General features: G+C 32.7%; 1 protein-coding gene across 1 annotated transcript in view; it reads right to left on the bottom strand.

Moving 5' to 3' along the window:
- Positions 1-5,440: 5,440 nt before the first annotated feature.
- LOC127723259 (heat shock 70 kDa protein 12B-like) overlaps positions 5,441-15,767 on the bottom strand; it is a 36,917-nt gene continuing 26,590 nt past the window's right edge. The window contains exons 2-5 of the mRNA XM_052229823.1: positions 12,563-12,878; positions 8,672-8,890; positions 7,230-7,383; positions 5,441-6,672 (exon numbers count right to left, since the gene is read on the bottom strand). Coding sequence (XP_052085783.1) covers positions 5,618-6,672; positions 7,230-7,383; positions 8,672-8,890; positions 12,563-12,871 — 1,737 coding nt within the window. The 5' untranslated portion in view covers positions 12,872-12,878 and the 3' untranslated portion in view covers positions 5,441-5,617. The remainder of the gene's footprint in view (positions 6,673-7,229; positions 7,384-8,671; positions 8,891-12,562; positions 12,879-15,767) is intronic.

A 15,767-nucleotide genomic window follows, 5' to 3' on the forward strand; every position in this document is an offset into this window, starting at 1 on the left:
ATTGACTCGCTCAACGTTGAGGATGGACCCCTCAAGAACTTTCTGTACAATTCTGGTACAACTTGGATTTTCAATCCGTCGCATTCGTCCCACATGGGAGGAGCCTGGGAGAGAATGATTGGTATCACCAGGAGAATTCTTGATTCTATGCTTCTAAATGCAGCCGGAAGAAGCCTAACGCATGACGTGCTCAACACTCTAATGGCAGAAGTTTCAGCAATAGTAAACTCTAGACCTCTGGTACCGGTATCAACAGATCCAGAGAATCCGTTTATATTAACTCCGGCTATGTTATTGACACAGAAAACCGACTACATCTTCACTTCAGATCATCTTGGAGAATTCGACAAACGAGATCTAGGTCTTGATGAATGGAGACGAGTACAGGCTCTGGCCAGTGTTTTCTGGTCCCGTTGGAGGAAAGAGTACCTGCCGTTACTACAACAACGACGAAAATGGACCGAAGATCGCTGTGATCTCATCGAAGGAGACGTCATTCTTCTAAAGGACAAAAACCTTTGCCGTACCCAATGGCCCGTTGGAATTATAGTGAACTCATTTAAAAGTTCCGACGAACATGTCCGAAAAGCAGAAGTGCGAGTAAACGTTAATGGAAAAGCCACAACCTACACACGACCTATCGTGGACATGATTCTTCTCGTAGAGAACAACCCTGTTTAATTATATGTATATATTTTGGATTTATATCGTGACATTCACATGTGTTATATTTTATGAAATAGTGATATCAGATAGATTTCAGACGGGGAGTGTACTAGTTCACGTTTGCAATTGTATAAATTACTATAACGTCTATTGGATTGAATTTTCAGACATTCATATTTTCAGGAAATAAATCTAGACTTATCCGTACGTTCACTACCGTTTACTTTCTCTTCCTCGCCTTTCAATTACAAATGGATGCCACGACAAAATTGCTCCTGTGGATATTGTGACATATTACCGTTAAGTACGTTTCAAATCGTTTATAAACTGTTAAATATATATACCGTTAATTCCGTTAACTTGAATTACACATTTATTCAACAAATACGAACTGTAATTGTTTATTTCTTTGAATTGAACTGCAAATTCTACTTTCGTTTTTGACTCGATTTTTAAAATTGCATTGCAAGTTCATATATTTCTTTAGTTCATATTGTAAAATATTGTATTTTTATTTCTTTCAGTTTACCAAACAATACACACTCTGTAAAAACTCCTGTATCCCTTCTGGTGGAATTATAATCTACAATCTTTAAACACAATCTTCAAGATACATTTGAGACTTTTTAAAATGCAACTTCGCAAGCAAGTGATGTATGAATAAAGATTTCAGAGGTAAGCAAGCTAACATTTGATTTTTATTTGTGGAAAAATGGAAAAAAGGTGTGGGGGGGGGGGGGGGGGGTAAAATAAATCTAAAATAAACAGGCTTGATCTTTTTTTTGTTGAAAAAATGCAGGATGTGCCATTCTATTCCCCCTTCAAAAATAATAAAAATCGTACGTTTGCTCCCAAATATATGAATTCAATATATATGAATTCAGAATATATATGAATTCAATAACAATATAAATGTAAAAAAAAAGAATGAATTTCCTATTTCATTAGTAATTGAAACGCTATGAAAAAATGTATTTTGTTTTTTTATTAGATATATATAGGCATTTATTTTGGATTTAAAAAGAAAATCATGCTTATAGGTTTTTATATGTCTCTGATAGTGTTTATCAGGATTAAACACGTGTCACAATATGCTCCAATCGCAGCTTACCGTACAAAACTTGTGACATAACTTCAATGTTCAAGATGTGCTGCTTATTTGACGTATTACACGGACACTTTTTATTTATAGGATCAATCGTGCAATGGTGAGTTGATAGGGATTTTATCTTATGATTAGATTTGAGTTTTTTTGTATATATTTCCTGTCTTTTTTTGTTGAAATATAAACCAGCATTTTTTTACTTTCAGTATTGTCCAGAATACTATTCGTGTCCATATATTGAAAAAAACATTTACGGACCGACCATTTAGCTTCAAAAAGGGGGGTGTATGTTTTTTTTCTGAGTAAAAAAATTATTTAGTTTTTCAACGCCATCACCCAAATATGTAATATGTTTTTTCGAAATTAGCACTCGGTATTCGGAAATTCAGGAATCAGAACAATATATTGGCATCTGCTTGACCACAATATATTTTATCTCATAAAATTGTGGATCAGAATATTTTTTTAGGAAAAAACCATAACCCCCCTTTTGAAGTTAAAAAATTGAAAACAACACGTTTAATAATTTCATGCGTCCGAATCGCTTTTCTGGATTTACCTTCATCAGGAACGCTCAAAGCCAAACATTTGAAATCCGAGGGATGTATAAGTACCGAAACAGTTGAAGAGCTATATGACAAAAATACCTAAAACAAATAGCCAAATTCATCTAAGGTCAACTTTGCCTGAGATGGTCAATCCCTTAGTGTACTGATATGAATAGTAATATACTGGAATTGTTTGAAAAAATAGAGTTATTGATGCCAACGTAAATATCTTAATAAAGAAGACACGAAATATGTCGGTGAAACAAAAAGTTCAAATCTAATTGAAATTTAAAGTGCCCATGAACTCTCTGATCATGCACGAGTGATTCTATTCATAAAAAAGTGTCCGTGTAACAACTAAAAAGTGTCTGTGTATCATTTTAAAAGTGTCCGTGTATCACCCGTTATTAATGTACTGTTTTTCTATATCTCTGCTGGGGGCAAAGTCGTACAACATGCCATATCTTCTTTTGTTTATGAAATATTTTTTATCTTAAGTTACAATTTTGATCACGTCAAAATGAAGTAAAATTGCGTGCCGCAACACCATGATTTCAGTCTTTGTAAACGATAGTGAGTAGTCCTCTTGCGATCTTACAAACGTCAACAAACTTAATTAATAACTTAATCATAAGTTATACTTACGAAAGACGCATTTTTTGTTAAATGAAGATATGTCAATACTGAAGCTTCAATACTCAACACGACGGGAGATAGAATAAAATTATGTCAATCCACTTTGGAAGCATATACATTACACCAAGGGAAGAACTCACTTACTCACGTTACACTCGATAAAGTACACATTTCGACTAACAGCAACACAATCGTTACTTTTATACAATGTTTCACTTAATAGACTTGCAAACATAATAAAAGAAGAAAAAATACTACATTGAAAAATAATCTTATGGACATATAAACAATGAATAAATACTTTAGTTGAAATGAAATGTGCACATGAGGGGGGGGGGGTAAAATAAATCTAAAATAAACAGTCTTGATCTTTTTTTTGTTGAAAAAATGCAGGATGTGCCATTCTATTCCCCCTTCAAAAATAATAAAAATCGTACGTTTGCTCCCAAATATATGAATTCAATATATATGAATTCAATAACAATATAAATGTAAAAAAAAAGAATGAATTTCCTATTTCATTAGTAAATGAAACGTTATGAAAAAATGTATTTTGTTTTTTTATTAGATATATATAGGCATTTATTTTGGATTTTTAAAAAAAATCATGCTTATAGGTTTTTATATGTCTCTAATAGTGTTGATCAGGATTAAACACGTGTCACAATATGATCCAATTGCAGCTTACCGTACAAAATTTGTGACATAACTTCAATGTTCAAGATGTGCTGCTTATTTGACGTATTACACGGACACTTTTTATTTATAGGATCAATCGTGCATTGGTGAGTTGATAGGGATTTTATCTTATGATTAGATTTGAGTTTTTTTATATATATTTCCTGTCTTTTTATGTTGAAATATAAACGTCGGTACCAGCATTTTTTTACTTTCAGTATTGTCCAGAATACTATTCGTGTCCATATATTGAAAAAAACCATTTACAGACCGACCATTTAGCTTCAAAAAAGGGGGGTGTACGTTTTTTTTCTGAGTAAAAAAAATATTTAGTTTTTTAACGCTATCACCCAAATATGTAATATGTTTTTCGAAATTAGCACTCGGTATTCGGAAATTCAGGAATCAGAACAATATATTGGCATCTGCTTGACCACAATATATTTTATCTCATAAAATTGTGGATCAGAATATTTTTTTAGGAAAAAACCATAACCCCCCTTTTGAAGTTAAAAAATTGAAAACAACACGTTTAATAATTTCATGCGTCCGAATCGCTTTTCTGGATTTACCTTCATCAGGAACGCTCAAAGCCAAACATTTGAAATCCGAGGGATGTATAAGTACCGAAACAGTTGAAGAGCTATATGACAAAAATACCTAAAACAAATAGCCAAATTCATCTAAGGTCAACTTTGCCTGCGATGGTCAATCCCTTAGTGTACTGATATGAATAGTAATATACTGGAATTGTTTGAAAAAATAGAGTTATTGATGCCAACGTAAATATCTTAATAAAGAAGACACGAAATATGTCGGTGAAACAAAAAGTTCAAATCTAATTGAAATTTAAAGTGCCAATGAACTCTCTGATCATGCACTAGTGATTCTATTCATAAAAAAGTGTCCGTGTAACAACTAAAAAGTGTCCGTGTATCATTTTAAAAGTGTCCGTGTATCACCCGTTAATGTACTGTTTTTCTATAGCTCTGCTGGGGGCAAAGTCGTACAACATGCCATATCTTCTTTTGTTTATGAAATATTTTTTATCTTAAGTTACAATTTTGATCACGTCAAAATGAAGTAAAATTGCGTGCCGCAACACCATGATTTCAGTCTTTGTAAACGATAGTGAGTAGTCCTCTTGCGATCTTACAAACGTCAACAAACTTAATTAATAACTTAATCATAAGTTATACTTACGAAAGACGCATTTTTTGTTAAATGAAGATATGTCAATACTAAAGCTTCAATACTCAACACGACGGGAGATAGAATAAAATTATGTCAATCCACTTTGGAAGCATATACATTACACCAAGGGAAGAACTCACCTACTCACGTTACACTCGATAAAGTACACATTTTGACTAACAGCAACACAATCGTTACTTTTATACAATGTTTCACTTAATAGACTTGCAAACATAATAAAAGAAGAAAAAATACTACATTGAAAAATAATCTTAAGGACATATAAACAATGAATAAATACTTTAGTTGAAATGAAATGTACACATGCAGACAACATTGAAAACAAAATATGGGTGATGTAAAGAAAATAATGCTTAATTTTCCTGAGCAAGACTTTCATAAGTGACCAGTACTTCATATTATTTCTCTAATTCTACAAATGAATGTCTCACAAAACATAATGTTTTCTTTTAAGATCGGTTTTATGAAGTTTTCAATATTTTATCATATCTTTTAACAGATCCAAAGTAAACAATATACTGATCTGTTTTTTTTTGTCAGGATGAAGGAAACTTTGTCGTTTAGGGAAAAAAAAAACAAAAAAAAATAAAAGTACTGTTTCTGAATATTATGTTCATTTTTATTACTAATAACATGTATGAAAACAAAACATCGGCGATTTTTAAACCTTTAAAGTGAATAAAAGAACTATATTTCACACTACATTTTGTAACACACTTTGAAAATATTACTAAGAGTGATAAAAACTGTTAAACGACCTCCATAGGCATTAGATCAGATTAAGCTTAGTCTTAATTTCGTTTCCAGAAATACGATCAGTTGCTCGTATTCCAATTTCTGTATTGCCAAATACAAACTCAACATCTACAGCTCTTTCGTCTTTAGTAGGGTCAGGAATGTCTAAATTCATTTTGCAGAGTTCTGTACATCCATCCTCATCCGTATACACAGGGCATTCGTCTGTCGAGACAAAAATTTCAAATGCTACTGATTTTTGCATTTCATGAACGGTCAAGAAGCATTGACTTTTCTTTGTACCTGCCTCAACCTCTTCATTTTTGGCAACAAATTTGGCAAAAAGTCTTTTGCATCTCATTTGTCCGCAAATTTCTTCACGGTATTTCTCATCGTGTTCCGTCGGGTCAAATATTTGAGTTGTCATAACTCCATATGTGAATCTCATGACACGTGATTGGACATAGTCTGGCTTATGTCCAAATAATACAGCTCCTTTCAAAACAGAAAGACCAGCTTCCTCAGGGATTATTACTTTCTTATTCCCAAATTTCTTTACGACAGCATCTTGAATTAAGCGACATTCAGAAAAACCACCTACAAGCAATATCTGAGTTATATTTCTTACTTTTTTGTCCTGGAGAATTTCGTACATGAGAGAAAGTATGTTATCAATTGTGGGTTTAAACAATTTTATCATCAGGTCTGCATCAATTCTCATTTTGTCTCCGCGTAGCGAAATTTGATTTGAAAACGGACATGACGCAATCACAGCTTTAATACTATCTCCCAACATTTCCATACAGTGAGTATCAAGAGATGCATAAGGAATAGCAATGTTTACTTTTCCAGTTTTTCCAGTCTCTATTGTTCTTTTTACAGCTTCAAATTCTCGGAAAAGATCCAGATAGGCCGATGGATCTTCATCTTTTATCTTTTTCATCAATGGTCCACCTAGTATCTTCACCAACATCTGGAAGAATCTGCCATCAACTGATGTACCACCACAATCATTGCCCGAAGCTCTGTGAAGCTCCTTCAGACGTCCATTTTTTGTTTTCTCATGAACAGTCATATCTGCTGTACCACCTATTAAATGATTTATCAATAATTCAATTATATCGGTAGCTATCATTCAAGTCTCAAAATATTGGGTAGTATGTGGAAGTTACTTGTGAGTAAGGATTTTACTGATGAGGATTATTTCCGAAACTGGTGTTGTGTGCAAACCCCGAAGTATTAATATATTTCTTGCTTTCTTGTTGAAGTTAAATCCAGAAAAGCGCGTCAGACTCACCAAATTTATTGTGTTTATTCTTTTTTATAGAAAGAAGAGGAATTTGCGAAAACATTTGACAGACGTTAAAATAAATTAGAGAAGCATACAAGCGTCGATATCGTAATATTTTAACTTAAAAATCATCAAATTTCAATAATGAAAGACTTACGTAAACTATTTTGAAGTTTTAAAGGAAAAAACAATAGAGAAATACAATAACACACCAATAAGATTTTGCACTTGCGACAGACCAAGAGTTGCATTAGTTTTAGAAGAACTGCTGAAATTAGTGAATTGCGAATAAGGAACTTGAATTCAAAATATAATTGGAAATGCGCATACCATGAGCAATTTATAAAAAAAATACCTCCTAGGTCAGCAACCATGTATTTTGTTCCCTCTGCTGACATGGCAAACGTCTGGTTTGCTCCATGCAATTTCTCAGTCGGAAGGTACTGGCAGAATATACTAGCGGTTTCTGGTTCAAGAGCAAGCAGCAATTTTTCCGCTGGAATGCCAGCCTAAAAAAGATTAATATCTGATTTAGTTAAGTCCTTATCAAGAATTTTGAACTCACAACAAAACTGGAAATCCAACATATACCCCTACATCATTCAGGACAGAGGGGATTTTAAAATCACAATCCCGTCATTCTCTTATTTAGAATAAGCACCAAAAAAAAAAAAAAAAGAAAACAAAAAGCGATGGGAATCTCCTGTCCTTATATTGAATACATAAACTTCACAAAAATACTTATAAATATGATAACTAGACCAGTCGTCAAGATGTCTGACTAAAAATCTTTCTACAGTTAAAGATGACCTTCAGAAATATTGTGATGATGTATATATTCAACCAGATGTGCTGTCTTAAAAATCACAAAGTTCTATTACTGTCTTCAATCATAATCTTTACAATGTTGCTGTAATATAAAAACAATCGGGTTTTCTACGCTTTACACTACAAAATAGATAAGAAGAAGTGGTATAAGAGCCAATGAGACGATCCCCATGATCAAGATCGACTACATCTTCTCATTAAACAGACCTTTTGCTACAAATATGGGAATCATAGATACAAATTTCTTGTTTGAGGTTATGAAAAATCTTACTTTGTGAAGAATCACGTTAATTCTAAAAACAAATACACCAAATAATATATCATCAAAATGTTGGAATAAGGTCAAGTTCAGATAAACCCTGTCTGTCGGACATGAAGACCTTGTCAGTATCCGGCATACAAAAATCCAGGTAAGTTATTACTCATAGTAAGTGAGAATAGCACTCGATAAAAACAAACTATACTGAGTTTTTAAGCAGTTGCTGAACTATAAATAAGAGGTCAATAGCAACAGACATCTCACAGACAAAAACTTTTAACATATTTATACAAAATATGAAGTATCAAGGTCTAATATTTTCTAAAATATAAAGCTTAATACTAAGAGTTGCTATTGTCGCTGACGCTGCCCGATGAGCATATGTCTTGCATCCTGCGACTTTCATCAAAACGAATCAACAAATATGTTTCAAATGGAAGCTGACAAAAATTGTTTCGTATGAAAATTAACGAATAAAATAAATACAAGATGGAGTTAAAGCGTAAATTGTGTTTCCTAAGACCCTCCTAAACATGCATGTTCGTAAAACTCGTAATTAATTATGTGTAATACACTGCTGACCATATCACTAGCTTGTAGTTTAATGTATTAACTCGGTCGCCTTTCACGCACATCCACCATACAAACCTTAAGCTTTCAACAGCAAGCACAGTTTTTCAAGTAAATTCAGCAAAAGCACAATGAATTACCTTTTCAGCACATTCCCTCATGAACTGTTTGGCAGAATCCGTCCATATTGCTGGTATTGTTAAAACCCACTGTATTTCCTGTAATTTCACACCAGTTCCCTGTTTTTTTACACTGTCCATAAAATGATCTACCAAAGCTTTAATGGAAAGACTAAAAACATCAACTGCACTGACGGGCTTACCCAATATGTCTTCCAAAACCATTTCAGCAGAAATATTCTAAAACAACAACTTCAGACTATATATTTGGGATAAATAGAATGACATATTTAAAAAAAGACCAACATTATTCTGAAGTTTCTATATCAAACATATTGTATGTGGTAAAATATAAATTGTGTTACTGCTTCAAATGATCAGACTATAACTTATTTTCACATTAACAGAACGTTACGGAACCTTTTAGGAGTCCGTAAGGAAAGAAAACTGCCTTTACAAAGCATAGAACTTTTTCAAGTAACCTTTATTCATCCAGTTTGCAAAACTTAACTATTTGATTTATTGTTTTTGATAGCTACAGATAATCTATCATGCCAAACAATCTATTTGTCCAACATATATATATAAGCAAAAAAAAAAAAAGGGACGTTCGCTATGGCCCCATTTCGGCCTACAAAAATGATGCATTACAAATTTAGGGGTTTTAAACACAAAGTTAATTGATAAGTATGTGCAAAGTTTAAACTGTCATATCTTCAAATTCCATTTTCTCTACAAAAATAAAACAAATTGCATATTTTTATACATATTTGTAAATTGGAAATATTGAGCGCATGCAAGTACCACACCAATTTTTGCATGAAACGTGTTGTTCATATACTGATATATACACATATTGTGGTTAATTATTTATTTGGTACTCGCATGCACTCTATATATGCTCCAAAAACTGTGCAAAATAAAAATCTGTTTTTTTTTAGAAAGACGTAGAACGGCCTTTTTCATGACGTCACATCTGTATGCATTGTGACATAATGGGTAAAACAAATACACGTTTTTAATTTTCCATAAATCAACTGTTAAACAGATATAAATGGAAATCTTAGAAATAAAAGATCAATTTCAGTAAAAATTTAGCCCCCGAAAAGGACCCTTATTGCACCCTGTCCATTAAAAGTGTTAAGCGCATAAAATAAAAAATTTGTATGATAATAAAAATATGGACAAAGTACAGTACCTTACACTATGCATTGAAAGTAAAATTATCATACTGCCAGTCAAATTCGTAAAAATACTGTTAGTTGTTGACAGTTAAAAAATGCAAAAAAAAAAGTATGAGTCTTGACCTATGACAGTCATACAGAATATAATGTAAACCCTTTAAATGAATTAGACTAGTATTTCAGAAAAACAATTAAAATTGAGAATGGAAATGGGGAATATGTCAAAGAGACAACAACCCGGCAAAAGAGCAGATAACAGCCGAAAGCCACCAATGGGTCTTCAACGCAGCGAGAAAATCCCGATACCGGAGGTGGTCCTTAGCTGGCCCCTAAATAAAAATGTGCACTAGTTCAGTGAAACTGGACGTCATACTTAACTCCAAAACATACAAATGAACTACAGCAGAATGCATTGAGTGTGTAGGTAAAGGTAAAATCTTTGGTTAGCTTTCTTGTTAGCTGAACCGTGAAGTTATTATTAGGTTAGGTATACTACCTCCTTTCGGAGTAGTCTAGTCCTACAGACAGATAGATTGGTAATCGGTCGGACTAGTCTACTCTTAAGGTAAGGGAGGGTAGTTTACCTAACTTAATAATGACTTTACGGTTCAGCTAACAAGCAAGCTAACCAAAGATATTACCTATACCTACACACTCAAAGCAGTCTGCTGTAAAATTAAAAAAACATACAAGACTAACAAAGGCCAGAGGCTCCTGACTTGGGACAGGCGCAAAAATGCGGCGGGGTTAAACATGTTTTGTGAGATTTCAAACCTCCCCTATACCTCTAGCTAATGTAGAATAAAGAAACACACAGCGATGCGCACAGTAAAATTCAGTTTAAAAGAAGTCCGAGTCCGATGTCAGAATAGGTAACAAAAGAAACTAAGCAAAATGACAATGATACATAAATGAACAAAAGACTTCTAGCAGTTACTGACATGCCAGCTCCAGACCCCAATTAAACTGATTGAAAGATTATGTCTTCATCATATGAAAATCAAGTACAATCCCTCCCATTAGGGATTTAGTATCATGCCATCATAAAATATATGAGAAGAACATAACCCGTATCATACCAACAACTGGTTTTAGAATAAATGTGTTTATTTCCGATGCAAAGACCCTATGAGTGAATCAATATTAATACCAAAATATGCAATCCTTAATGATCGTAACTATATCCCTTCCGAATAAGTCTGTTTAAAGGTTTGGTTAGCTTTTGAGGTGCATGCCGACATTTTTGTGCTTTGTAAAGAATATTACCATGAAAGATTGGATGTGAAATACCTAAACGTTTAAGATGTCTGCATGTTAATTTATATTTCCGAATAATGTCATTGTACCGATGATAAAATTTAGTAAATGGTTTGACTAGTTTTTGAAATCGAAAACCCTGGTGTAATAACTTTTCAGTAATACAGAGATTTTTTTCGTTTAATTGTTTATTTAAAACCAAAGACAACTAATACAAGATACTGTCAACTCCATTCAATGGACATATAATTTGTTAAAATAGCATACGCCTTTTTGACTAATTTTCAAACTCACTTTTCATTAAGAAAATAAAGAGATGTGGTATGGTTGTCAATGAGACAACATTTCACCATATTATAAATGAATTAGATATATTAAGCAATTATAGGCAACCGTACGATCTTCAACAATAAGAAAAACCCACACCGTTTAGTCGGCTATAAAAGACCCCGACATAAATAATATGAAATAATTCCATTGAGAAAACTAACGAGAAGTAACATGTCGTCTAACTTTTTGGATTTGATTTAATAGATTGGAAGTAATATTTCATGAACAATGGAAGTAAAAAGCTGACATCAAGATATTCATAATTCAACGCAGTTAAAAAAAAAGAGGAGTGGTTTTGGTATGATTTATTAATAGGATCTTGCAGGTATTATTATTTTGTGATTTTTGTGAGAACAAGATTTTTATTCGTTCTTACAAATATTCAATGAAATCACATGGGCTGCGTGATATCACGAAATTTCGCCGTGTAGCCCACCTCATGCACTATATTTCTCTGTTTATGATATGGTAACAGTATACATAATTCCATTCAGAATAATTTGTTGAGAAAATTGTAAAAAGAAAATTGCCACCTTAAAATCCTTTTTTCTCAAAATTCTACTGTTTCCAGTAGTTTCCCAATTACCTTCAGTTTTAGTTTAGAACGAGTCAAGAGCTTTAAACTTATTTTTTAAACATTTGCCAAGTACATTGTTATACATCTTTTACTGATCTTTTATCAATTGTTAAAGCACACTAGTTTTTGTCATGTATGAAATGTTTATCAAAATCTAGAGAATTATCTTTATCAAGTTCAACAAATATATCAGTGGCAAAGGTTTACTAATTATATATACCATCATCATATATATATATATATATATATAAATAAACCCCTTTTTAACAAGGGTCTTTATTTCATCTGATGGTGAATTCTGTCTAAATGTAATGAATTAAAAGTAATCAATCAACTCAACGGTTGCTGCAATTCTGCTGGGTATTTTCCTTATACGATATAACAGCTTAAAAAAATATAAATACGTTTAAAGATAAATCTTTCTACCAATAATAAATCAGTTTATTCCATGTAACCTGAATCTATTCACCACCGTAAAGATAGTACTCTATTCTTCCATACAACTTACCTCACTATTGAAGAGTATTCTCTTATACTATCAAAATTGTTTAAAATGTGTAATACCTTGTTGTTATGGAGATTCATTTTGAATCGATGAAAATAGAAATATTCGTCTTGTTTGTCATCCATCACAATATCTGCATACTGATTCTCTGCGTCATACCCAAAAGCAATGAACTGCTTTTTAGCATTTAGAAGTAGGCATGTTGGCGTTTTCAGTGATAGGAAGGCTCGGCCACCGGAATTCCAAGCCTGGTTAGCATGTATTTTCAATGGATCAGTTTTGAATTCATGTCGCATGGAAAATGCATACCCAGAATACGTCGTTCCGAAATCCAATGCAGCAACTAACAGGTGGTCATTTGTTGCCATGGTGAATCTGTAAAGATGAGATAAATAGACATTTTTAAAAGCAAAAATGATTAGCAAACAATATCTACAAATAAGTCAATATTTTGCGAAAACGTTAAGAAACTCTTTACAGAAGTGATTGCACTTGTATGACAATTTTTACCCTTTTTGTGTATTGGTGTTTTGGGCATTAATTAAAGGAGATAGACAAAAATTATGAACATAAAAAATTATCAGCAATACAAGATCAACAAAAGCAAAGATTTTGTTAATTAATTTTATTCAAGTGTGTGTGGACGGGAATGAATATATATTCAGTCAAACACGCAAGAACAGAAATGCAATTCCCTGTCGAATAAATTTTACAGAACTGTGCATTTTGTCGGTTTTTGTACACATTGTGTTTGGAAAATTTGGTTGCGCCAACAATGCGTGCTTTTGCGCCAAAACTCATTTGGCCAATGCTATACGTTTGCGCCACTAGTTTTCAAAATACATAGTATCATTTGCGCCAAAAAAAGTGTACGATTGCACCATGCATTTAATACAAAATGTTAAATAACATAAACAGTATTAATTTTTCTGCACCAGATACGCATTTCGACAATCCATGTCTCTTCAGTGATGCGCGAGGCCAAACTATTTAAACATCCAAAGCTTATTAAAAAGCTGAGCTATAAACCAAAAGTGACAAAAAAGTAAAGCCAAAGCTGGGCAAGGAATCAGAGTTTTGCATAAGGGAGATACATTCCTTAACCTTCTCCTTTATTTGGGCTAACTGCGACCGCTAGTTAGCACTGGGGAGTAAAATCGTGTTAAGTTTATGATATAGTATCTTTTAAAACATAAAATTATTTTCATTGAGACAAAATAATTATATTTAAGGCTGGAATTTGTAACTCATGGCACGCACATAGTCTCTTAACTGCTGAGTTCTTCTTTCGTATAATTCTGGTACTTTTGAACGACAAATGAATTCTTTTATGATATAACATAATTTATGGGTACTACGCAATTAAATATAGGTAGTGGCTCGAAAGTTTGTATTTGCTGCGACTCCACTATAAGTACGCTGCACTTACATGATTTAGGAGTAAGAGCAAATTAAGACTGTCTTGGGGTCAGATAAGTGTGCCTATGTATGGCGGAATGTCTTCCTGTAGACTTAAACCATGTGAACTAACAAGTTAAAACCTGGCTCAGCGTGTCGGTCTACTATAAAGTAGGGTTCATATTCATACCATATTAAGATATTCTTCTCCTGATAGGCATACATGTATGATATTTGCCTCTAGACCTTAAGCACCAGCCTAACATATCCTTTTATTTAAAAGTAAAAAACGAATTGATTAGCGTAAAGTATAGGTTCCAAACTCTAAACATGTTGCGGACATCTAAATGAACATTTACGTGTGACGTTTCTAATAAAATTACATAAAAATCATTCAAAGTTTACCATTTGTTATATGTTTATTTTTTCCATAAAATTGTATGCACGTGGATTGGCTGAACTCTATAAAATATATATTATTATACGTAATCGCGGTAGCTTAACAACCTTTACTTCCCGTAATGGAATGACCGAAGTATTGAAATATAATCCACATGGACTGCTCCCATTCAACGGAAAAACCCAATACGGCTGAATCCATGTTTTCGATTCTGGCAGTTTTTTTTAAATGTTGGAATGTATCCAGAAATTAGAAGAATTCTTGATATATTGAATTAAAATTGGAAATCAAGATTCACGATTTACAAATAACAAAGTTAAACACATTGTTATGTCATTGAATTTCCTTAAATTTTATGTAATAGTAAAAGCTCAATGATATGTTAATATTGATATTAAAAGAATCTGCACAATAGGGGTGTTGAGATCCCCGAAACCGAAGGGCGAGGGGATTTGAACACCCTTTTTGTGAGGAGGTCTTTTAATGTCAATATTAACTAAATCATTGAACTTTTACGGACTTACAAGTCGTCAAAAACTTTAAGCATTAAAATAAGACCATAGGATAGTTTTATGAAATAAAAGGGTAAATTTATATTTTTGAATTCCAACTTTTTAATATAACGATTTTCTATTTTATAAATGAGGAAATCAAAACCCTATACAGACCTCATTTACAACTGACCAATAAATGTTCTGTACAAGAACTTCTTGTTATATATATTTGATGTTTTTAATCTGTCAGTAATCATGAAATAGATTCGTAAAGACCTGATCAAATGAAAACAGTAAGTAGACTCTTCCAACAATTAGCTAAACAGCTTGTTTCACAAGTTCTAATCGAAAAGACCTAGATATATAAGGTCCTTCACAATATTCAGGTAAATGTTCATTTTGGTTTTGATTCTGTAATTTTCCTTCACTACGTTACAATCAAATGCAAAATATTTAGTGTTGTCTGCTCAGTCCAATTAATTAATAAATCGTGTGTTTTTTTGTTTTTTTTTTAAAGACAAAAACTATGGATGTAAACTCTAATGAATAAAATCGAATTAAATAGCCTAAATGTACCATCTTTAGCATCAAGTTATTTTTTTTATTAGTTGTTATTGGCTTTGAACTAGCTGTCAGCAACTGCGAGTACTCTCAGATCTGTACTTAGTGTCTTTTTTGTTGTCGGGATGTACAAGTACCCGTCCACGTCCACTTTATGTTTTTGTTAGATTATTTTTATTTGTATCCAACTGATTTTTATAGTTTGTTCTTTTGTTCGTCGAACTGTCACACCACTGGTACCATCTTACTAGTTTAACTTCTGTATGTGCCTGTCCCAATTCAGTAGTTGTCATTTGTTGCTGTGTTACATATATGTTTTTTCGTTCATTATTTTGTACATAAATAAGACCGTCAGTTTTCTCGTTTAAATTGTTTTACATTTGTCATTTCGGGGTCTTTTATACCTGACTA

This window comes from Mytilus californianus, unplaced genomic scaffold (genome assembly GCF_021869535.1).
Source record: "Mytilus californianus isolate M0D057914Y unplaced genomic scaffold, xbMytCali1.0.p SCAF_13, whole genome shotgun sequence".
NCBI classification, from domain to species: domain Eukaryota; kingdom Metazoa; phylum Mollusca; class Bivalvia; order Mytilida; family Mytilidae; genus Mytilus; species Mytilus californianus.